The sequence below is a fragment of the Aquarana catesbeiana genome, linkage group LG07 (assembly GCF_042186555.1).
Source record: "Aquarana catesbeiana isolate 2022-GZ linkage group LG07, ASM4218655v1, whole genome shotgun sequence".
Taxonomy (NCBI): domain Eukaryota; kingdom Metazoa; phylum Chordata; class Amphibia; order Anura; family Ranidae; genus Aquarana; species Aquarana catesbeiana.
This window is the reverse complement of record NC_133330.1, coordinates 87,635,632-87,660,215: the sequence shown is the minus strand read 5'-3', so window position 1 is coordinate 87,660,215 and position 24,584 is coordinate 87,635,632. Positions and strand designations below refer to the sequence as shown.

At 43.3% G+C, this 24,584-nt stretch overlaps 1 protein-coding gene across 3 annotated transcripts in view; it reads right to left on the bottom strand.

Moving 5' to 3' along the window:
- GLT8D1 (glycosyltransferase 8 domain containing 1) overlaps positions 1-24,584 on the bottom strand; it is a 69,978-nt gene that overhangs the window by 26,583 nt on the left and 18,811 nt on the right. For all 3 annotated transcript variants that reach the window (XM_073592427.1, XM_073592428.1, XM_073592426.1), the window contains exons 4-7: positions 17,498-17,714; positions 15,183-15,288; positions 14,969-15,053; positions 13,280-13,392 (exon numbers count right to left, since the gene is read on the bottom strand). In XM_073592427.1, coding sequence (XP_073448528.1) covers positions 13,280-13,392; positions 14,969-15,053; positions 15,183-15,288; positions 17,498-17,714 — 521 coding nt within the window. The remainder of the gene's footprint in view (positions 1-13,279; positions 13,393-14,968; positions 15,054-15,182; positions 15,289-17,497; positions 17,715-24,584) is intronic.

Genomic DNA, 24,584 nt, shown 5'->3' with positions numbered 1-24,584 from the left:
AGTACCGTAAAGAGGTTTGAATAAAACCACAAACCTTGCTCTTCTGTGGGGATTTGTATGATCACCTCCTGAGCCAGTAATCAGTCTAGTGCCCAAAACAGATTGCCTTTTCCCTGGATCTTTGGGAATGTTTGACCTCAGAAAACGAGACGGTGGAAACTCCCGAAATTCTAGTTTGTACCCTAGAGTTACCGTAGAGATGACCCATCTGTCCTTTCCTCTTGCTAGACTTCTGAGAACCGCAGAAGTCTTCCCCCCACCCTGGTGAGCGGGGGTGCCCCTTTATAATAAGGCTTTAGAACTCTGTTTTGCAGGTTTCCAGGCCCCAGGACTTCTTTTGTGCCTGGGCCTGACCCTGAGGCTTTCCTCTAGACTCTGACGGCGGAGGCCATCACCACTGCCTAGAGGCAGATGCCCCTGGCGCAGGAGAAAGAGTCCGCTTAAATGAAGGGCATTTATTCCTTCTCTTAACTGGCAAAAGAGTACTTTTCCCACTTGAAATCGTTTGGATGTATTTGTCCAAATCATCCCCAAATAGCCGATCCCCATGAAAGGAAAACCAGTCAGGAGCTTTTTGCATGTTGCTTCGGCTGACCAATTTTTTAACCACAGGATTCTACGCATGTGTACTAGCACAAGCACAAGGCGGGACGTCTGGTGAATAGAATATTTAATGGCGTCTATGGCAAAACATAATGCTCTTGGTAGTTCGGCCAAATCCCAGGCTTGCTGTACAGGAACCTCTTTAAGGGCCTGTCTAAACTGGTCCTTTAGGGATTGACTGATGCCTATTGCAGTGACTGCACCTGCTAAAGAAAAAGAGGATTTTAACAGGAATTCCAACCTTTTATCTGTTGGATCCTTAAGCATTTGTGCATTGTCTACTGGACAAGTTAGACTTTTATTCACACTGGAAATCGCAGCGTCAACTGCTGGTACATTCCATTTTTTGGTGAATTGCTCCTCCATGGGATAGAGAACTGAGAATCTCTTTGGAGGGAGAAAATGCTTATCTGGGTGATCCCATTCAGCATAAATAAGCTGCACTAGTAGTAATGCATGGACAGGAAACGCATGCAAAGGCTGTGAAGGTTTTAAGGAACCCAAAGAAGAAACCGAACTTTCAGCTGACTCCGTTAGGGGTAGCTTGAAATTGGAACAAACCATTTCAGTAAGGGACTGTACCAGCAATTTCTCAGATTGTGAGGCTGAATAGGGTTCAGCCACCGCTGTTAGCTCCGCAGAGGAGTAATCGATTTGTCTTTCCTCCTGATCGCCTGAGGGTAACACCTCATCCTCTACCCACTGTCCCCTTGGTAAAGGGTCTAAGGTGGGGGGGGGGATCTAACACGCTTCCTATCCTTTTGGATGGAGGATGCGATTAAAGCTGCTGCCGCTAATCTTCCCTCTAGCCCCAATAGGGCAGAGGAAAAGGCATCTTCAGTCACGTATACAGGGGCTGAGATGTGAGAAGCAGCTGCACCACCAATTGGTTCCAATGACTCACCCTGGCTTGCCACATCTGGTATTTCAGGAGAAGATGACAGCGTAGAGGCACGACTGGAGTTCCGAGTGCCTGGGGGTGCATTTTTTGGTACCTTTTTTGAGGTCTTTGTGGTGTTTTTTTGGCAGGCATAGCCCTAAGCGCAAAAAGCAGAGGCACTATTTAAATGCACTAATCGCTGAGCAATAGTCTGACAGTATAATGGCGCTAATAAAAGTTCAGCCTAGCGCTGGGAAAAATGTCCTTTCCATATTAGGAATGCCCATTTGCAGCCCTTACGTACCCCACCGCTCCTGTGTCCCGAGTGCAGCCAGCTTGCTTCTCCTCGCTATACAGCCGAGGAGAGACTGCTCCAGTTAATGTCTCCACCCTGTGCTTGCGCCGTGCGTTCTCGTGGACACCATGTCCCACACACGCGCCTAGACCCCGCCCCCTCTGTACAACCCGCCCCCCCTTTCGTTCGAAATTTCAAAAACGCTCCCACGCATGCGGGCGGCCTTCAGGTCCCGCAGACCCATCACGGGGGGGGGGGGGGGGGGGAGGAGAGGCAGAGCCTAATGACGCAGATCAGGAGCGGGGGGGGTATTGCAAGGGGAGCAGCAACAATTGTTGATTCCCTAAACCTCTTGGTCCCTCCAGGGGGGAGAAATGCAGGGTGGCAGATCTCTTACCTACAAGAGGAATCCCCGCTGTGCAAGCTGCTGCTGCCACAAACACAGACTGACACTGATCTGAAGTGAAGACAACAGATTAAGGCATGTCCATATACTCCCTCTAGTGGAGATTTATGGCACGACAACATTTTTCCCTAAGGAAGAAAAACCATAGGTGGACTTTTACAGTTCCTAGGCTTCTTCCCTTACCTTATCCTCGCCGATGGATTCTGCTGATTTAACAGACAGATCCAACCCTCAGCCATCACGGCGGGCTGCGTTTAGCAAACCTTCAAGGACCGGGTCCCTTTTTATCGGGGTTCCACTTTCTTGGACCTGTATTAGCACCGCTCCAGGAAAAACTTTAGGTAATGTAAGTATGACCAAAGCCCTGGGTCCTGGGGTCCAGCCCTGCAAGGAGGCCTTACAGGCAAAACCTCGTTCTTCTTATGTGAGGTCGGGGTACCATCCACTTTGGCCTCAGTGGCACTTTGGATGGATCCGGTCTGTAGAGGCTATTTAAATCCAGCAGGGATCCCTCCAGTGGAGCTCCTCAGAGCACATCTTCACTCGTGACCAACACCTTAGACACTGGCGAAAAAATTGAGGTACTCCTGGTAGGAGGAGGGGTTATATAGGGAGTGAACTTCCTGTATTGGGTATGCCAGTGTCCATCACCTGAAGGTGCCTATATACCCATAAAGTTAATAACTATGGCTCTGAGTCCCGTGATGTACGATTAAGAAATTAACCGGAGTTGACATATCTGATCCACTTACTACTTGTTTGGTCTCGACGGTTGTGAGACAAAATGTTATTTGTTGCTCTGCAATGAATTACAGAATCCATTGCTTATGCAAATTACTATACTTTGTAATACTGTGTTTACATCTCTTGCAATAAAAAGAGTTAAAACAAAATTATACAGTTTCTCACAAAAGTGAGTACACCCCTCACATTTTTGAAAATATTTTATTATATGTTTTCATGTAACAACACTGAAGAAATGACACTTTGTTACAATGGGAAGTAGTGCGTGTACAGCTTGTATAACCGTATAAATTTGCTGTCCCCTCAAAAAAACTTGGTTTAGACATTAATGTCTAAACCGCTGGCAACAAATGTGAGTACACCCTTAAGTGAAAATGTCCAAATTGGGCCCAAAGTGTCAATATTGTGTGTGGCCACCATTATTTTCCAGCACTGCCTTAACCCCCTTGGGCATGGAGTGCACCAGAGCTTCACAGGTTACCACTGGAGTCCTCTTCCACTTCTCCGTGATGACATCACAGAGCTGGTTGATGTTAGAGACCTTTTGCTCCTCCACCTTCCGTTTGAGGATGCTCCACAGATGCTCAATAGGGTTTAGGTCTCTAGACATGCCAGTCCATCACCTTTACCCTCAGCTTCTTTAGCAAGGCTGTGGTCGTCTTGGGAGGTGTTTGGGGTCGTTATATTGGAATACTGCCCTGCGGCCCAGTCTCCGAAGGGGGGGATCCGCTCTGCTTCAGTATGTCACAGTACATGCTGGCATTCATGGCTCCCTCAATGAGCTGTAGCTCCCCAGTGTCAGCAGCACTCATGCAGCCCCAGACCACAACAATACCACCACCATGCTTGACTGTAGGCAAGACACACTTGTCTTTGTACTCTTCACCTGGTTGCCGCCACACACGCTTTACCTAGTTTATCTTGGTCTCAGACCACAGAACATGGTTCCAGTGCTTGTCTTCAGCAAACTGTTTGCAGGCTTTCTTGTGCATCATCTTTAGAAGAGGCTTCCTTCTGGGATGACAGCCATGCAGATCAATTTGATGCAGTGTGCAGCTTATGGTCTGAGCACTGACAGGCTGACCCCCTTCACCCCTTCAACCTCTGCAGCAATGCACTCATACGTCTATTTCCCAAAGTAAAACTCTGGATATAAACGCTGAGCACGTGCACTTAACTCCTTTGGTCGACCATGGCGAGGCCTGTTCGGACTGGAACCTGTCCTGTTAAACCGCTGTATGGTCTTGGCCACCGTGCTGCAGCTCAGTTTCAGGGTATTGGCAATCTTCTTATAGACTAGGCCATCTTTATGTAGAGCAACAGTTCTTTTTTTCTTTGCCATGAGGTGCCATGTTGAACTTCCAGTGACCAGTGTGAGAAAGTGAGAGTGATAACACCAAATTTAACAAACCTGCACCCCATTTACACCTGAGATCTTGTAACACTAACGAGTCACATGACAACGGGGAGGGAAAATGCCTAATTGAGCCCAATTTGAACATTTTCACTTAGGGGTGTACTCACTTTTGTTGCCAGCGGTTTAGACATTAATGGCTGTGTGTCGAGTTATTTTGAGGGGGCAGCAAATTTACACTGTTATACAAGCTGTAAATAATGGTGGCCACACAAAATATTAACACTTTGGGCCTCACTTAAGGGTGTACTCACTTTTGTTGCCAGCGGTTTAGACATTAATGTCTAAACCAAGTTATTTTGAGGGGACAGCAAATTTACACGGTTATACAAGCTGTAGCAGCACTACTTTACATTATAGCAAAGTGTCATTTCTTCAGTGTTGTTACATGAAAATATATACTAAAATATTTACAAAAATGTGAGGGGTGTACTCACTTTTGTGAGATACTGTATATATACCATTGGAAGTGATTTGTTAGCCACAAAATGGAATAAAACTTAGGGAAATGTGCATGTATTGCAGAGACATACTGTATCTTTTTAACTGACCCTGCCTTACACTTTACCTACAAGCCTTCATAATAAGTTCCACCCCTGTTTTGATGTTCTGATTTAAAATGTTGCCTTTCATAGCTTAAAATGGTAACAGAAATGTAACCAACTGCAAAATACACGGTTGAGTTGTGTTTTTACATGCAAAAGGATCTGTAATTGTGGGCAGCCTTTCCTGCAATACACATGCCTCTGCTTAGAACCCTCTATGGGGCCAAATGTCAGGTGGTCTCACCCAGGTCAGTGTATGACAACCTTATCATTGTACTCCCTAAAAAACGTTAAAGACCCTCTCCTGACAGATTCCTACTGTCCAATCTAACTGCTACCCACAGATATTAAAATACTGGCAAACCTGGCTACCAGACTTAACAATATGGTTTCCAGAATAATACACCTGACCAAATTGGGTTAATGCGCAAAAATATGTACAGCTATTAAGATGAGAAGAACCTATTTGAACTTACAAAAGGCTCCCTGATAATCCCTGAAAAACAGCCTTACTAGCAGTTTATGAGCTTCATAAATTCAGCTTTGGCTCCTGGTTTCTAAATTTGGTTTAACTCCTCTATACCCACCCTAAAATCTGTGTGCTAGTAAACCACTCCTGCTCCACTAAAGCGGCATACACCACAGCTAATCCTTCCCTACTTTTTCTTTCCCTTTGGCCATTGAGCCTTTAGCTGCACTTATCAACCAATCTTTGCATGAGGTAGGATTTAAAAGAGAATGTAACAAGGATAAGATTGCTCAATATTCCAATGACACGCTATTGTTCTTGGCTAATTCTGGTCCTTTTTACAGAATTCCATGCCTCTTTTTGATAAATTTGGTATATACTCTAGATTCCAAATTAACTGATATAGGTCGGTACTCCTCCTGCTGGATCACCTACCATCCCCTCTATCTGGTAATTAGGCACATATTAAAATAGGGTTAGAATTTAATTATCTGGGCATACAAATGTCTCCTTTATCTTAACCCCTTGACGCCGACGTAACACATATACGCGGCCCCACTGCACTGTTTTTTTTTTTTTCCGTGGAGCCACATATTAGTTTATCTCCCTTTGTGCTGGTAGCATGCCGCACAGCGCGCTTCCACCACAGAGACCTTGGTCTCACCGGGAGCCTCGGTCCCACTACTGATGATTGGGACCTGGAACTCCAGATTCCGCTTCAGCTGTTCGCTGTGGTGGACTCTGAAGTCTGTAAGGTGGTTGTCACTGATGTGATACATGTGCTCTTGGAGCATACTTGGAGGTCTGGAACGGTTCTACTGAGAATCAAGGACTTCAATCAGATCCAATCGAAAAAGCTGTCAGCCAAAATGGATGATACCCGAGCCTCATCAGAAGGAAAGAAGATTAGAGGTTTGCCTGTAATGCAGCCTTACGGAATCCTGTGCAGTGTTTGTTCTGACCAAGGTGCTTTCCTGCAGGGTGCTATACAGGTCCAGGGTAGTGGACCCCAAATTAAGGGGGACCCAGTCCTTAAAGGTCTTTTATAACAAAGCCCGCCGTGATGGATGAAGATTGGACTCCTATTATGCTCAGAGTCCTGCAGCAGGAATGGTAAGTCTGCATTTTTTTTTCTTTTTAAAAGAGAGAGGGGAAGAGATCTGACTGTCTGGTCTTCTCTCACGAGCCCCTACGGGCAGTGTTCTGTTTACCTCCAGCCACTAGAGGGCGCAGTGGCCTATTTCTATATAGGCAGGAAGTGGAGGGGTGTCCATGTTTGCCATGTGAACGGCGGGTTCAACAGGGCCTCTTGAGACATAACAGCAGCCCATGGATATTAATGACGTGTGAGTATTTACTATGGGAGAACTGTGGGCCAGACAAGTCATGGTTATATACTGCATACTTACTGCTTACTGATAAAATGGTCACTCGCATTTGAGAAGTCATTAAAAGCATTGGATAAAATCAAAGCAACGCAGTGGCATGAGCAGAGCCCGTCCCAACGTTTCGTCCTAATAAGGCATCCTCTGGGGTGAGGATATGAGTGACCATTTTATCATTTTTCAATAAATGCTTTATATTTTACGGTATTACACTATGTGGCCCTATTTTTTCTCCTTTTGCCATATGCCATATTGAGAGGAATCGCTCACGAATTCCGGTCACTATTCCTATGGTAGACAGCTACTGATGTCAAAATGGTCACGGATCCCTATCTGATTTGGTCTATTTTGGAAGTCGTGGTTGCTGTACCTCCTTGGGTGTGTTACACCAAAAGCTTGGTTGACACATCAGGCATATGCCTAGTTGGGTTCAACCTGTCTGGTAAGCCCCTTTCCTTACGGTGGTGGATTATCTACAGACAACCAGTTCACACAGATTCACAGTCACTATATTTGAAGTCATATATGGACTTTGTGCACTTTATATGCACTGACATTGTTGGTTATACTATTTTATCACTATTGTAGTGATATTTTATTGCTGTGTATTTTTGTTTTGAATATTCATTTATCATATTCACTTTATATTGGTATAATTTTATTCCTTATTTCATCTTCATCAGCGCTGCACTATACTACTTTATTTGTTCACTTATTCACAGATTATCTGATGTGCTGGCAGCTACCATTATTTGTATAAGACAGCGCATTTTTTTCACAATTTATTTATTTTTTTTTTTTTTACACACAGGTGCGCTGGTAACACCTTAGGGTCCAGTTCTCCCTTATTTCACTCTTTCCATCTTTTCTGACTTCTGCCACATCTTTTGCGAAGAATTCGGGAGGTGGTAACACTGATAATAGTGTTAGCCGAATTAGCCCAGGAGGACTTGGTCCACTGATATAGCGGGTCTTACGGGTGTCGCCTCTTGGACACTCCCAGTCCAGTGGGACCTAATGGTATTGAGTCCTGTATTTCTGCACTGTTTAGCTCCTGGAAGCCAGCTTCAGGGAACTTCAATAATAGGACTTGGAATTTATGCCTGGGGTGAAGCCAGGGAATGGCACCCACAGAAATATGCGAGTGGGAGATTTTCATTTTCATTTTCTTTCTGCAATCAGTATGGGAGAGGAGATTGGACTTAAGTACTGTTAAGGGTCAGAGTTCGTCCCTATCCATTATTTTCCAGAGGCGGTTGTTTCTTACTTCTGGATGCGTACTTCATACAGCGTGTAACCTAGACAGTCCCACCTGTCAGGTTACTCTTGTGTCCTTGGGACTTGTATTTGCTCTTGACTGTCCTTGCAGAGGCCACTTTTTGAACCAATTGGGAGACCGTTAAGCCTCATGTACGCTGCGGGCATTTTTAAACTGCATGCATTTTTTTCACCTGCTCCTGAACTCTCCTCTATGTTATCTTATCAGTACATGTACACAGGGTCGTTTACAGTAGTTTCTAGGCAGTTGAGTTTAGATGCTTTTTTTGGAACGCAAAAAAATGGTTTTAGAAGCTGAGTTTAGAGGCATTTCAAGCGCCAAACGCTTCTAAACGCAGCTGCGCTTCGTTTACAGGCGTTTTTCATTTTTGGCTATTTAAAAAAAAAAAAAAAAAAAAAAAAAACGCTTCTAAAACGCAAACACGGCTAAACGGACATTTTAAACGTGGGTTACTATCTGTCAAGTTAAAATCGTTCAGGAGAGGTTGTAAAAACATCCCGTGTACATGAAGCCTTAGTCCTTTTATCTAAGAGTGTGGCTTCTTTGGTTGCAGGTTTCAGGTATCACTTCACTAAGTGGAGTGTCAGAGCTGGCAGCTCTTTCATGCAAGGAGCCATTCGTGATCTCGCATCATAAGGTGATGTTACGTTCTCATCCATCTTCATTACCTAAAGTGGTTTCTAGTTTTCACTTGAATCAGGACAATGTTTTGCCTTCTTTTCTGATCTTCAGTTGGCAGGAGTAAGATCGCTGCAGGTAGTTCAGGCGGTCAGGATTACTTGGATTGTTGGCACAGGTCAGGAATCCTGGTTTGCGCTGCCAGTAGAGCCCAGGAAGGGCAGGAGGCATCCAAGTTAACTATTTTCATTGGACCTGCCAGTTAATTATTCAAGCCTATGGCTTGAAAGAGCAAGGTCCCCACCCCTTTTTGGAAGCACTCAATACCAGGTGTATGGGGGCATCTTGGGTCATCAGGTGTCAGTGGCTTAGGATTTTAAGGCCACTACATGGTCTTTTGTTCATACATTCACAGGATTTTACCAGATGGATATCAAAGCCACGGAGGATACCGCTTTGGCCACAGTATGTTCGGGCAGAAGTCGTCCTTCTCAGGTGGCAGTTTCTGTGATTGTGTCTCCCTCCCCTCAAGGGCATTGCTTTAGGACATCCCACATAGTCATTATTATGGCTGCTCTGTGTCCAGTGATGTACGATAAAGAAAATTGGATTTTTCCTATAGCTTACCTGTAAAATCCTTTTCTGGGAGTACATCACAGGACACAGAGGCCTCTGCCATCTTTTTTGGGATATTCATTGCTTTGCTACAAAACTGAGGTACTTCCTGTGTAGGAGGGGTTATATAGGGGAGGACTCCCTGTTTGAGTATCTGCCAGTGTCCATTCACCTATAGGTGGCGTATAACCCACATAGTCATTATTATGGCTGCTCTGTGTCACGTGATGTACTCCAAGAAAAGGATTTTACAGGTAAGCTGTAAGAAAAAGCTAATTTTCTCTCTCCTTCCAGAGAGAAAAAAAAAAGTGTAAAAATAAAAAATAAATATAAAAGAAAAAATACCTAGATCAAGGTTTGATCTAGGTCAGTGCCAGGATTAGTGTTTGGGTCAAGTAACGGTCGAGGTCAGGGACAAAAGGTCAGTCTATTTTGGGCCAGGTTTTTCTTTTTCTTGAATTTTTCAAATTAGTGTCAGTTCGCGTCAGTGCGTTTTAGGTAGGAAGGAAAAAAAAAAGCAAAAGAATGCAGACTATTGTTTCTGGGCTGTACTGTAAATACAGCTAAATTTAAAAAGAAAAAAAATATTTTTTTTTTCCTATTAGTTTCGGCCAGTTTTCCTTTAATAACAATTAAAAAAAAAATCATATTCATTATCATCTACTACCAAATAAAAGCCCAATTTGTCCTAAAAACGCGGTGTAATCCTCCTAGATGCACAAAGTAGTTGTCATGATGTATGGTTTTACTAAACCACGTTAAAGTTGCAAAATTATGCTAAGGCATTAACATCTGTATTACCCTTAGACGTAATATACTACTAAATCTCACCCCCTGAAAATGTTAAAATGTACAATGCTTCCCCTACTACAAAAGTCCAAATTACAATGCTTCACCTTGTCAAATGCTCACTCTCTGTTAAGGGTAGGCTTAATCTACTCAAATTGAAGTAGATGTCCCAATTTCTATATTTCCTAAAGAATTTGCCCTGCTGAATACCCCTATCGGTTTGTTATAAAGTGCAATGGTATATTTCTGCAAGAAAAGACATCCAGAATCTGTCTAGTAACGCTGCAAGAGAGATAGGCAGTCTGTTGGTCCCATTTCCATGGACATACTTTGCTGATCCTTTTGCTAAATTGCCTTCTTTATTATGCACCTTTTGCAGAACAATAATTGCTTGAAGATATTGTCAATATTCTTTGCTCAGTCTACAACAGGGGTCAGCAACCTACTGCCCACGGGCCGCACCCGGACCACCACCGCTAAATGTCCAGCCCATCAGTGCCCATGATGATTTCACGTGCACCCGACCCGTGGACATTTTCACCGCTCTCCTCTTCATTGGACAGCAGCCAGTATCACAGGGCTGGATGGGGCAGGAACTGTTAAAATTTAACTGTGAAAAGTTAACTTCAGCAGTTCCTGCCCCCATCCAGCCCTGTGATACCACCCGATCTCTGCTCTGCTGTACACCTGTGTAAGGTAGGAGAGTTCTACCTACACAGTGTGTGTTTGGGGTGTGGTACAGAGGACACTACAGTGGGGGGGGGGGGGGGGGGTTGCAGGGGACACAGGAAACTGCTATGGGGGGAAGGGGGGCAGAGGACACTGCAATGGGGGGGGGGGGGGGAGACCCTATTAGGGACCCCATCACCCCTGGGGATAGGGACCCCATCTCTCCCTGTCATCAGCCACCCTTGGGTGCCAGGATGGGGGAGGGGGCAGGAAAATTTGAATCCCCAGCCACATGCTTCCTCAGGGTAAACTGGCTTTGTATTAGTGAAGCACCTTAAAGTGGTTGCAAACCATTTACTACCACTTTTACCTACAGGTAAGCCTATAATAAGGCTTAGCTGTAGGTACCGTGAATATCTCCTAAACTTGCACTGTTTAGGAGATATTCACTATATCCCCATGTGCTGACGTCATCGGCACATGCGCACTGAAGAAACGTTTCGCTTGTGCCATTTCTTCAGTAGCTGTGCTGTTACCGGCGGCACCCACTCACATGCACAGGAGTGATGTCATCACGCCACCAGCCAATCACATTGTCGGAGCCACGAACCCGGAAGTAAAATGTCTGCGCTGTACTCGGAGGGCCGACACCGATCCAGGGCATCGTTCTAATGTAAGCGTTTCATAATGAGATAGTATGCAATGCATACTAGCTTATTGTGCCTTTGTCTTGCAGGTTTTTTTTTTTACTTTTCCCCCCGAGGTTTACAACCTCTTTAAAGTGAGGTAAACCTGTAATGTTGTTATTACTATGTTAGGATTATTATTATCTTCATTTATTAGCAGGTGAATTCGGCCCTCCATGCATTCACATACATTGAATCCGGCCCTTAAGTGGAAAAGGGTTGCTGACGCCTGGTCTACAACATGGTTGCTAGGTGGACACACTTAAAGCTTTGTAGACTTGGTTCAAATTCCTGGGATACTCTGGTTTGTATTTGTTCCCTCTACTATCAAACATGGCAGGTTAATTAGCTTATTTCCAAAAAATTTCCCTAGTGTATAAACGTGTGGTAGAGGCAAATCAGATTGTATGCTTCTTCAATTCATACACACAGTTCCAGAAATCATCTATTTACATGTTTTTTGATATTACTGTATGGTATATGCAAACAATGTTTTGCAAGCCTTTCTCATTCTGTTGCAATTCTATTTGTTTATTGCCAAGAAATCTGACTTGGCAGATGTAAGAATTTGTCATCCATTAAATAAAAGGTGGCAAATTACTACCTGCAACCTGGTTAAACTGGTCAGGGATCCTTAAGGGCTAATTCACACATACTGCTGAGGGACAGCAAAGATAGGACAGTTGGGTTATGGGGGGTTATGTAAAGCTGCAACTTAAAGCAGAGGTCCCCCCACCGCTGCAAAAATGAAAAGCCAGCAGCTACACATACTGCAGATGCTGGCTTTTAATAATAGGACACTTACCTGTCCTGGAGTCCAGCAATGTCGGCACCGCAGCTGATGTTTCCATCAGCTGTCGAGGGCTGCCACCGCCATTGCGGGTAAGGGAACCCTACTGTGAATGGGCGAGGCTCCACTCCTCTCGCCTACTGGCCCGGCGACAGGGGGAAGAGGAGGAAGCTGAGCAGTGACGTCAATAGCCGCAGCTGTGGCTCCTGGAAGTGGAAACGTGGCACTGGGGGGGGGGGGGGGGGACACAAATAAGCGGAAGTTCCACATTTGGGTGGAACTCCGCTTTAAAGTGTTACTAAACCCATAACAGTAAAATCAGTCTGTATATGCAGTAAAGCATACTCACTGTGGAACCTAAGGGGTTAATCCTGCTCATTGTGTAAAAAGGCTGTTTGATCCTGTCTTGGTAGTATAGAGCCTTGGGAGCACTCTGCATATGCTCAGTTTAGTGTGTATTGCTAGAGAGTTTTTTAGTGGAAGGGTGCATGTGATCAGCACAGGGCCAATCAGCACTGTCCAGACAGAGGGACAGGAGTCATGGAGCCTCATAGGACAGTCATATGAGAATGAAAACTCCTCCTTCAAGAGTTAACAGTGCTCGGCTGGACACTGATAATCACAAGACTGCTATATACTGCTGACAAGAAATGGTAAGTAGCAGTTTATATTCACTAAAATATTTTTATTTCCATGTACTGTGGGAGACCAGATATCGTGAATGCAGAGTCCTGAGCTTAGTAACACTTTAACACAGCAGCTGGAGGGGATTGGAAACATGCTGTGGCATGCCATGCTTTGCTTCCCAGCTGTGGCAAAATTACCCCCTATCAGTTTCAGTGCTTGTACAAGTTAATGGGGCCACTCTGCAATTGCCTTGCAACTACATGCAATTAAGGCAGTGAGGACACGACATATCACCTCTCAGCCACCTGTCAAACAAGGACTGCCGCCAGCGTATATGGGCCCATAGAATGATAAAATAAGGTTGCACAATATTTACATTATATAGTTTTTAACCATTGCAGTGATCAAAAGAAAACAAATCAAAAGCTGCATGCACCAGAGGCCCACACAAGGAAATAGAATTACCTGATTACCAGCGCCTCTAACAAGATATTTTGATGTAACAGAATCACAATCCTCTGAAAATGCAGCTGCATGTCCAAGTTTTATTGGGGTCTTGTAAAGTTCTAGAATATCACCTGTCCGTATAAAATGTTCATAATTAGTTCATTATGCCTAGTGATAAACGATTTAACAAAACTAGAAAAAATACCGACTAACACAGGAGAAATTTGAGATAAGCAAACTCATTCACACATAGCTGCTTTCCACTCGCATCATGACAATACACCACATGTGGAGATTCATAAACAGTTGGTTGCATTGAAATAACACTGACATTTTTTGTTCATTGGGCCATTGGCAGGCCACTTCATACCACCCCTCATACGTTCTAATTTTTCCCTGTACATTGGAAGAATACCATATTAGAGGACTATTTTATATGGGAGTAATGCTGGACACATACTGTATGTTACAATCTGATTGTTTAGGTAGGCTCTCATATTAAACCAGAACTAAACCCATCGATTTAACAGTTTCAAAAACTGTTACATTCTATCACATGCTGGGAATGTAACTGTCCCATTTGCTTGTGCTCTCAACCACACTATCAAACTGTCCAATGGCTGGTGTCCTAACTGATCACAATGGCAGCTGAAGATCAAACAGGGACCAAGATGGCAGCTTCCCTGGCTGAAACTGATAAGAGGGTTTAGTTCCGCTTTAAAGCGTAACTCCACTTTTGTTGAGAAAAAAACATTCCCCCCTGGGTGATTGATGTACATTGCAAAGATTTTAACTAACTTTGTTGTAGATTCCTACCTTTTGTTATTCTGAAGCAATTCCTGTGTGTTGGTCTGTGTCCATGTGGAAAAGTGAATCTAATGGGAATAGTTTCATAATTATCAATCAGCTGCAGCACCTGCATGGCTCTAATGAGCAAAGCTGCTGGGCCTGCATCCCTTTAGATGAGATTTCCCATTGGGAGTATCTCATCAAAAAGGACATTTTTTTTCTGATGGGGATGCCTGAAATCTGTCTTGTATCTTAGACTTCTGGGAAGATCAGTGAGCCAATTATACAAGCAGCAAATTATGTTTCTGGGGGGCGTTCTGTACACATTCTTTGTACAGAACACCTCCAGGCTGCCATAGTGCATTGCATTTTCATAAAATTACAGAGCTGCAGTTTGAAAAGGAGAGGTAACTTTTAATAACATTCAATTACAATCTGACTTCACCTGACGTGAAAGTGGAGTTACCCTTTAAATATTTGTTGGTAAATGTAAAACTGGGTATTCATATTTCAGTCTAACTGTACAATCTCCTTTGAATTTATAAAAAACTATGTCATGTTATGATTTACCTAAACAACCTATTCAATTTGTAGCCATTCAACCAATCCTCTGCACTACATAGTGTTTAAAGGAGATTGTGCAGATTGATGTGTATAGCCAGCTTTACAGTACCATTGTAACCTGTAAGTTCAGCAGTGCAAGGTTCTGCCTGATTAGAAACAAAAACAGTGGATATTTAGGAAGAGAAGTATAAAACAGATTCTAGTGTATGACCATATCTAGGAGTCTTTGTGGCCTCCATCATATTCTGCTGCCACTGCAAGAATCCTTGTGCCAGACTGAATAATATAATAGAGCTGCAGCTGGCACTAATAAAAAGGTTTAAGTAAGGTTTAGTAAAATAAAAGGCGGAATACCTTGTACAATGATATCATCATCAAGATATATTATCTTCTCTACTCCAGGGAGCAAGTCAGGGAGGTAATACCTAGCAAATGTTAGCTAAAAGAAAAAAAACAAAAAAAAACAAAAAAAAAAAAACAAAACATAAATAAGACAAATAAAATGTATTATTACCAACTTTGCAAAAGCATTTTAACCCTATAGGAAATAATTACATATTTTACTTACAGGTTTTTCACTAGCCTCGGCTCGGACTTTCCCATCAAGCACCTTGGGATCGAATTCTAAAATGTTATATTTGACATTTTTTAGTTTAGGGTCACCAAGCCATGTCCTGTGAAAAATATTAAAACAGGCTTTAGAAGCAAGAAAAGTATCAGTTCACCAAAAGCTGGTATTTTAATTCTGGGTTTATGCAAGTAGGATGACCCACTGGTATCTTTGATTTATACAAGTACTGTAGTGAGTTTATCGTACTTGCATACTCAAGTTCCTGTGCCTGCCATGACCTTCTCACACAGAAGCCATGACTGATACACCAATAAATAATTATTCTGGTTGTCTAGTTTGTTGTGGGAGCGGATTTGCATATGGAGGACCCAAAATCCAAGTTTAGTGTTTTTTTTAAATAAATCAGCACCAGAGATTGTACCTACATGAATGACAAGTGTTCCATGTGCTGGGCACTGCTCTGTTCCTTGAAATCTTCATTCCTCTGTCCCCTGGATACCTCTGAAGCAGTGATCTTTGAGTGCTGCTGGGTTTATTGCCTGTGACAGGTAGAGCAGCTTGCACTCATCAAAAGTGATTACTATGCCCACTCTTTTCACCTCCCTTCCTGCTCCTTTAAAAGAAGCTGTACCTTCTGCTCCTGCACTTAAAATTGGTCTATGAACAGGGGATGGGCGGATGAATGAAAGGTCCTCCCTTCATAGAGCACTTTTCATCAGGGGAACTGATAGTAGAGCATCTATGAATGGAGGTGGTGGGTGGAAAGAGTGGACATAGTCAGCACTTTTGACGAGTGCCTGTGACAGGTGAAGTTACTCGTATTACCTTCATAGCACTAGAAGATCACTGTTGTGGGGGTATCTGAGGGCCTAGGAATGAAGATTTCAAGGAACAAAAAACAAACAAAAATCTTTAACCGTATCTAAAGCCAAACCTTGTTTTTATAGTTTTGGAAAGAGTGGCTACAGGTTAGAATCCTGGTCATGTTTTTATTGCTCTCTGTGCCTGAGAGATTTATCACCTATTTTGGCCCTGGTGATCATTGTCAAAAAAAAAAAAAAAAAACTAGTCAAGGGCATAGAAGGTGATAGAGCATATGTTCCAGAGACAGGATTTTGCCTAATTTCCGGATCCGTTTCCGGTACAGAAAGTTAAGGAAATCTCCTCAAAGAGACACAGACAGCAAAAAGAAAATGGACATGAGTATTATAGCTGATCTCCAGGTTTCCTGTAACTTTAAATAGTTAGTTTGGGCCAAGCTGGTCCAAACAAACTATTTCCTTCACTAAGTGCTGCATTGGCTCTAAGTGCTATACGAACTGTATGTAGCTTCAGCTACATAACAGTACACAGTGTTGGCTTCCGACTGCGAGACAGACTTCCCTTCTCACACCAGGAACTAAAAAAAAAAAAGAGTCGGTCTGAGCGGCACTAAGAGATTCATGGGCAGCTTTGTGTTCTGTGAATGAATACATAGTTTTCCTCTGATTGGCCTAGTCAGGGATCGTGATGTCATCAGCCTGCCTCTCCACCTCAGCCAATCAGAGGAAGCTTTGTATTCATCCACAGAATACAAAACTGCCTATGAATGGCTGAGTACTGCTCAGTTTTTGTTCCTGGTATGAGACGGGAAGTCTCTGTCTCACAGCTGGAACTCAGCACTGTGTACTGTTATGTAGCTGAACCTACATACAGTTCATACAGCACTTAGAACCAATGCAGCACTTAATGAAGGAAATGGTTCGTTAGGACCAGATTGGCCCAAACAAACTATTTTAATTGACAGAAATCCTGGAGATCAGCTTTAAGCCAAAATTTCGGGTAGCATAAGGAATGGTAACGTTATACTCTTTAGGGAGATCTCAGCAGGTAGAAAACATTTGCACAAAATGTTATTCCATAATTAGAGCACGATCGTGCAAATATAGATACATTTTCGGCTGAACCTGGAATTCTTCTTTAACCATTAAAATTCAGTCTGATAGTACTCTAGACAAACTGAAAATAAAAACATTTACTGAAGTTTAATTCCTAATGTTGCAAAAAGTAGTTGGCTATAAAGAAAATCTTTTGACATTCGCTTCTTGTCTGAACTAGCTGCTGCAGTGCTCCATACTATCTGTTCTAACTGGCACACAGTCATAACGTTATTGTTATTTATCAATGGCTCTTATTGGATCTATGATTTACTGGAGGGCCATTAGAATCTTATAGACTCTTTCCTACACTTCAGCATAATCACAAAATTTGCAATAATATGTTCACAATACAATTTAATTGCTGGTCTCATGTCACTTGACAAAGACAAATACCTTAAATGCTCCTTGGTATCATTCATTGTAACAATGTAGAATGCGACAATTGACTTTGTATTACTGAAAACACTATTTATTGTAGCGATGACTCCTCCAAGTCTACTTTCTACAGCGGTGATGACCACAGGAATGTCCACGGCACTCCTTTCTTCAGATACACTTTCAGGAGCTTCTGGTAAGAAATCAATACGCTGAAATCCCACAGGACCAGCATCTATAAAACAGAATTCCATTTGGCATTTTTTAATCGAGTTAGACTAAGGACAGAAACAAAGAATTTGTTCATATTAAATGTTAATAAGCATTCCAACGTCTTTAACCATAAGCATTACGAGCTTATAAGGTCAGGCATTCAAGCACAACACGACAGCTATACAATCCTATATTTTGCAGATTACCACATCAGAAAACTCCTGTAAAACTTAGTGGAACAGCCTGTTGCCAAAAAAAAAAAAAAATACAGCCTTTATTATAGAGTTTACTGGCCAAAACTGTTTGCTGAGGTTTAAATGTATAGTGAGCCTTCTACGGTACCTGTCACCTTACTTTGACAGACTTTGATAGCAATCATTTGGTTATAAAGCTCAATACTAGTTTTGTTGACACCCTCTTCCAGCATTAAAAAAAAATAAAAAAATTTAAAAAGTGGCAAAGCAGTACTCACCTTCCTCATGTTTCAGCTCCCTCTGAGTCCTCATCCATGCCCCAGCATCAGATCCTCAGGGTTGAATGACAACCAGCGCAAGAGTCATAATTTGCTCCTCTACAGTCACACTTGTATAAAATAAAAAATGTAGCGCATAATATATGTGTATGTGATCAAAGCCAAACAATTCCTAATTTGTACTTCAAAAAATGTTAGTGAAACATCAGCCAAATAGGATGTGATAAACATAAAGTCAATGGATAAATGTTTATATGTGGGATATAATGTCCCGCTGCACCGGAAGGTGAATGTGCTCCAAAGGGTGGTGGTATTCCAATGGTTGTTAGAAATTAAACTTCACAAAAACCTGACATATCAACGAGATGGAGCAATCATGGAAAGGATGGTGTGTAAAAAACTCTTACCAGATCCCATGGATTCCCATGCCAGCGACAGGGAATCGCATGAGCAGTGTGCCACCAAGGGCGTGGAAAGGGACGTCCTGTCACTCGAATCCTCTAGGCTGGAATCTGCATGGATCTCCGGGGGCCGCCAGGCAGGTCCTCACAGTAGACAACCAGGGTATGGATCAGGAAGGCAAAGACGTCACTTGTGGAGCTGTAGTAAGCACTTGACCTCATTCAGAAGGTATGTGGAAAGAAAAAATATGTCTCCACATGGTGCAAATAAAAAAGGGGGTGTTTTTATTTCTAAAAAAACTTTTTACAATAAAAGCGTGATCACAATGAATTAAAGGAAGTGGGCAACATGGATGATGGTAAATGAGCCCGACACGTTTCGACCTAGGGGTCTTCAACAGGGGCATAAACCATCCACTCCAGGCTGCCTGTATTTATAACTAAAGATATCTAAAAAGGACCAATTACAGTGAGTGAAAATCGAACCGTTTTCATTGGGTGGGTGTAATCACATGATCGCACTTGGAATAGCAAAGCAGGAAGTAATTGCCTAATCCCATTGGACCTGTGCAATCATCTGATATCACCCTGTATAAGTGAAATAAATTGGAGCCAATCGCTAAAGAGCCTAGGGTTAACAAAGGATCCCTCGGCCAATAGTGGATTCGCCACACAGTGAAACTTCCTGTCAAGAGACCCCACTGCTGACAGTAGGAAAAGGTTTCTAACAATGACAGTGCGAAGGGCCAATCAAAGCATAGATGTTGTGTGAAAGGTGGATCGGGCGGCCAATCGGGCAGCTGGCTGAAGTTCCGCTCTAACGTCCGCCGATCAACATGTCAAACTGGGGGGGATGACGTCACGCCGGGAGGCGTGCCGGCGTCCATCTCCCAACTGGATCAGGCGGCCAGGAGCAGGTTAAAAGTCATGCTCCACCGGCCGCCGATGCACGTGTCAAACTGAGGGGAGTGACGTGGCGCCTGGAAGCGTGCCAAACGTCCAACCCTCATCACGTGACTAGCGACGGGAACCTCGCAGGGCCAAGGAGAAATAAATTCCTGCATTCATCATAGATCCCCCCCAAGAAAGTTTCCTTTTTTCAGGAATGCAATTGTTATTACCCTTGCAGTAGCGTTTCCATAATATCGGAGGGAGACGTAAAAGCACCACTTTTAAATCCATTGTCACTTCCCGTATATACCAAATGAAGCACTTCACCACTTGCTCTCCACAATATATTGTTTATCTAGTGACTTGCCCCTGCCTTAAACAGTATGTTAGCCGCACTATCAGGACTTTCTCTACCTGAGTCAACGAGCATGTGGCTGGTATTAAGAAGGGCAAAAGTAAACATACAGTACTCCGGCACTACTTAGAGTGCCATAATAGAGACCCCACTGGGACTTTATTTCAGGTGATTGACAGGTTTGTCCCCCATTGGAGGGGAGAGAGTCACGTCTTCGGGGCGTTTTGCCCCTCGAGACTTACTGGATATATGAGTTGAGGTCCTACTTCCCGTTCAGGTTGAACGTGGAGTGGGACCTCAACTCTTTTATTAATCAATCTTGATTATTTATTTTTCAGTTCTCCAACCTTTTTTCCCCCTTGTTCTTTCTCAATAATCAGTCCCTACTCTAGGGTCTGTTAGCATTGTAAGATCTATGTTATTTACAATATTTTTTCACAAAGGTCCTCGATTTCCCATAGGTCTAGTACAATGAGGTTATTTATTAAGGAATGTACCATTAACTTTCCTTTAACAATTTCTTCCAGTTTTTTTCCCCTATATATTTATTGTTGATGTATTGTTTATTTATATTTCCTTTAGATTATTTGAATTGTGGTGCCCCATCGAGACATTTTCTTGTCATGTGACCTTGTTGTTTACTTCTGGGTCCGCATGCGCAGTTTAACCAGGGAGAACGGACTCCCCATTTTGCGGGACTTTATTTCTCCTTGGCCCTGCGAGGTTCCCGTCGCTGGTCACGTGATGAGGGTTGGACGTGTGGCGCGCTTCCAGGTGCCACGTCACTCCCCTCAGTTTGACACGTGCATTGGCGGCCGGCGGACCATGACTTTTAACCTGCTCTCGGATTGGCCGCCTGATCCACTTGGGAGATGGGAGATGGACGTCGGGCACGCCTCCCGGCGTGACGTCATCCCCCCCCCCCCCCCCGCCCAGTTTGACATGTTGATCGGCGGACGTCGGAGCGGAACTTCAGCCAGCCGCCCGATCCACCTGTCACACAACATCTATGCTTTGATTGGCCCTTCGCACTGTCATTGTTAGAAGCCACTATTGGCCGAGGGATCCTTTGTTAACCCTGGGCTCTTTAGCGATTGGCTCCAATTTATTTCTCTTATACAGGGTGATATCAGATGATTGCACAGGTCCAATGGGATTAGGCAATTACTTCCTTCTTTGCTATTCCAAGTGCGATCATGTGATTACACCCACCCAATGAAAACGGTTCGATTTTCACTCACTGTAATTGGTCCTTTTTAGATATCTTTAGTTATAAATACAGGCAGCCTGGAGTGGATGGTTTATGCCCCTGTTGAAGACCCCTAGGTCGAAACGTGTCAGGCTCATTTACCATCCCCCATGTTGCCCACTTCCTTTAATTCATTGTGATCACGCTTTTATTGTAAAAAGTTTTTTTAGAAATAAAAACACCCCCTTTTTTAATTGCACCATTTGGAGGCATATTTTTTCTTTCCACATACCTTCTGAATGAGGTCAAGTGCATACTACAGCTCCACAAGTGACATCTTTGCCTTCCTGATCCATACCCTGGTTGTCTACTGTGAGGTCCTGCCTGGCGGCCCCCAGAGATCCATGCAGATTCCAGCCTAGAGGATTTGAGTGACAGGACGTCCCTTTCCACGCCCTTGGTGGCACACTGCTCATGCGATTCCCTGTCGCCGACATGGGAATCCACGGGATCTGGTAAGAGTTTTTTTACACACCATCCTTTCCATGATTGCTCCATCTCGTTGATATGTCAGTTTTTTGTGAAGTTTAACTTCTAACAACCATTGGAATACCACCACCCTTCGGAGCACATTCACCGTCCGGTGCAGCAGGACATTATATCCCACATATAAACATTTATCCATTGACTTTATGTTTATCACATGCCATTTGGCTGATGTTTCACTAACATTTTTTGAAGTACAAATTAGGAATTGTTTGGCTTTGATCACATAGACATATATTATGCGCTACATTTTTTAGTTTATATATTTATCGTTTTTATCAGACTGTATGTAGCTGCTTCCTCCTGTTTTCACTTGTTAGCGCAGTGTTTCCCATGCACTCTTATACAGTCACACTTGTGACTGACTGAAACCTGACCCTGATCTCTTCCTAATTATATGGCTGTTTAGAGTGGAAATCTGTCTTCTCTTCAGTAATAAATCATTAATAAGTAATTACTGTAATAAGTTTCACTGTTGGGTTTCCCAGTAATACAAATGAACAGGCCTATAAATCTTACAGAAACGTTGCTGAACAGAAAGGGAGACAGTACTGTTACAAAAAAATAAAATACAAGTGGGTTAAGAGGGCCCTGCTCATAAAAGTTTACAAATCTAATAGAGTAGGGCAAGTGGTACAAAAGGCAAAAACTGTGGGGAATGAGCTGATGGAAAAGTTACACCCCCCCCAAGACAAAGACACCATGTTACACACTCTCTGCCATTACAGTGCCCTAAAAAAGTTTTCATACCCTTTAAAATTTTCCACATTTTTTCACATTACAACCAAAAACAAATATATTTTATTGAGATTTTATGTGATAGACCAACACAAAGTGGCACAGAATTGTGAAATGGAAGGAAAATGATAAATGCTTTTCAAAATGTTTTACAAATAAATATGTGAAAAGTGTGGCCTGTTTTTGTATTCAGCCCCTCTGTGTCAATACTTTGTAGAACCGCCTTTCGCTGCAATTACAGCTGCAAGTCTTTTTGGGTATGTCTCTACCAGCTTTGTACATCTAGAGAGTGAAATTTGTGCCCATTCTTCTTTGCAAAATAGCTCAAGCTCTGTCAGATTGGATGGAGAGTGTCTGTGAACAGCAATTTTCAAATACCCCGTTTTTTAGAGGCACCCAGCTCCCATTTCCTCCCCTGGCACCGGAGGAACACCTCTCCCCCCTCCCTCCATGCAATCTTCTGGGACATGTCACATAAGATTGCCCGGCCATTTACAGCACGCAGCGTGGCCCGCACATGCGCAGTGCGCATCCGGCTGTGAAGCCACAGCCGGGCGCCCACAGTTAGAATGTCGCCGCCACGGAGAGGAGGGGGAGAGGAGCGAGGCTTCCTGCACCCTCATCGCTGGACTGTTGAACAGGTGTGTCTGATTATTAAAAGTCAGCAACTACACTTTTTGTAGCAGCTGACTTTTAAATGGGTGGAACTCCACTTTAAGCTGCAAGCACAGTGGACAGAAATGTACACATAACGCAGCAGGATCCCCCTGTTGTGTTCGGAGAGCACTACCGCCCACAAAACAGTACCGCCCGCATTCAACTGAATTGTGCCGTTCCGCAACCATGTGCAATGTGCACAGTTGAAGTGCAATTGTACAGGTTTTTAGGGGTTAAAACAGTCAAACGCCCTCTGAAGAGCAATCCACCATAGACTGCTGTTGTACGAGGAGGATTTGGATTTTGTGGGAATTTTGGAGACCTGGTTCAACAGCTCTCATAATTGGCGGGCAAACATTCAAGGGTATACCCTTTATCGCAAGGATAGAGGGTAAAAAAAAGGGGGAAGGGGTATGCTTACATATCAAGAATAATGTACAAGTGAATGTGAGAGATGACATCACTAAGGAAGCTAGGGAGGAGGTGGAAGCCTTATGGGTAGAGCTCAAAGGGATGAAGCTAAGGAGAAAATAATACAGGGAGTATGCTATAGGCCCCCTAATCTGAGGGAGGAAGGGGAGATGGATCTCCTATCACAATTTGGATTAGCAGCAAGGATGGAAAGTGTTATCATAATGGGGGATTTTAACTATCCAGACATAATTTGGGATGGAGGGAACCGTGCATTCATCCAAAGCTCGCCAGTTCCTAAACGTCTTGCAGGACAATTTTATGGGTCAGATGGTAGACGCACCAACTAGAAATAAAGCGTTACTGGATCTACTGATTACCAACAATACAGATGTGATCACGGATGTGGAAATATGGGGCAATTTAGGTAACAGCGATCATAGGTCAATTGGCTTCAGTATAATTCACACAAATAGGAAACATAGGGGGAATACAAAGACACTGAATTTCAAAAGAGCCAACTTCCCTAAACTACGAGCCCTGCTAGAAGGCATAAATTGGGATAAAATCTTAGGAACAAAGAACACGGAGGAGAGATGGGTTTGCTTTAAGAGCATATTAAATAAGGGCATTAGCCAATGCATCCCACTGGGTAATAAATTTAAAAGAGCGAACAAAAGTCTTGGATGGCTTAACTCCAATGTAAAAATGTATATAAAAGCAAAAGGAGAAAGCCTTCAAAAAATAGGATTTTTTTATAACAGCTTACCTGTAAAATCCTTTTCTTTTGATGTACATCACGGGACACAGTGCCTCAGTAATTACTGATGGGTTATATAGGGTATCACTAGGCGATTGGACACTGGCACACCCTAAACAGGAAGTTCAACCCCCTATATAATCCCTCCCCTTACAGGGATACCTCAGTTTTGTAGCAAAGCAATATAAGTGTATTAGAAGAGGGGCGGGACCTCTGTGTCCCGTGATGTACATCAAAAGAAAAGGATTTTACAGGTAAGCTGTTATAAAAAATCCTATTTTCTTTCTCGTAGATCACGGGACACAGAGCCTCAGTAATTACTGATGGGACGTCCCAGAGCAATGCTATTTGAGAGGAGGGGACCACACAACGTAGGGTGTAATCAGACCTGAGGACCTCGTACTGCTGCCTGCAGCACACTACGCCCAAAGGCGATATCCTCATGCCTTCCCACATCCACCTGATAAAATTT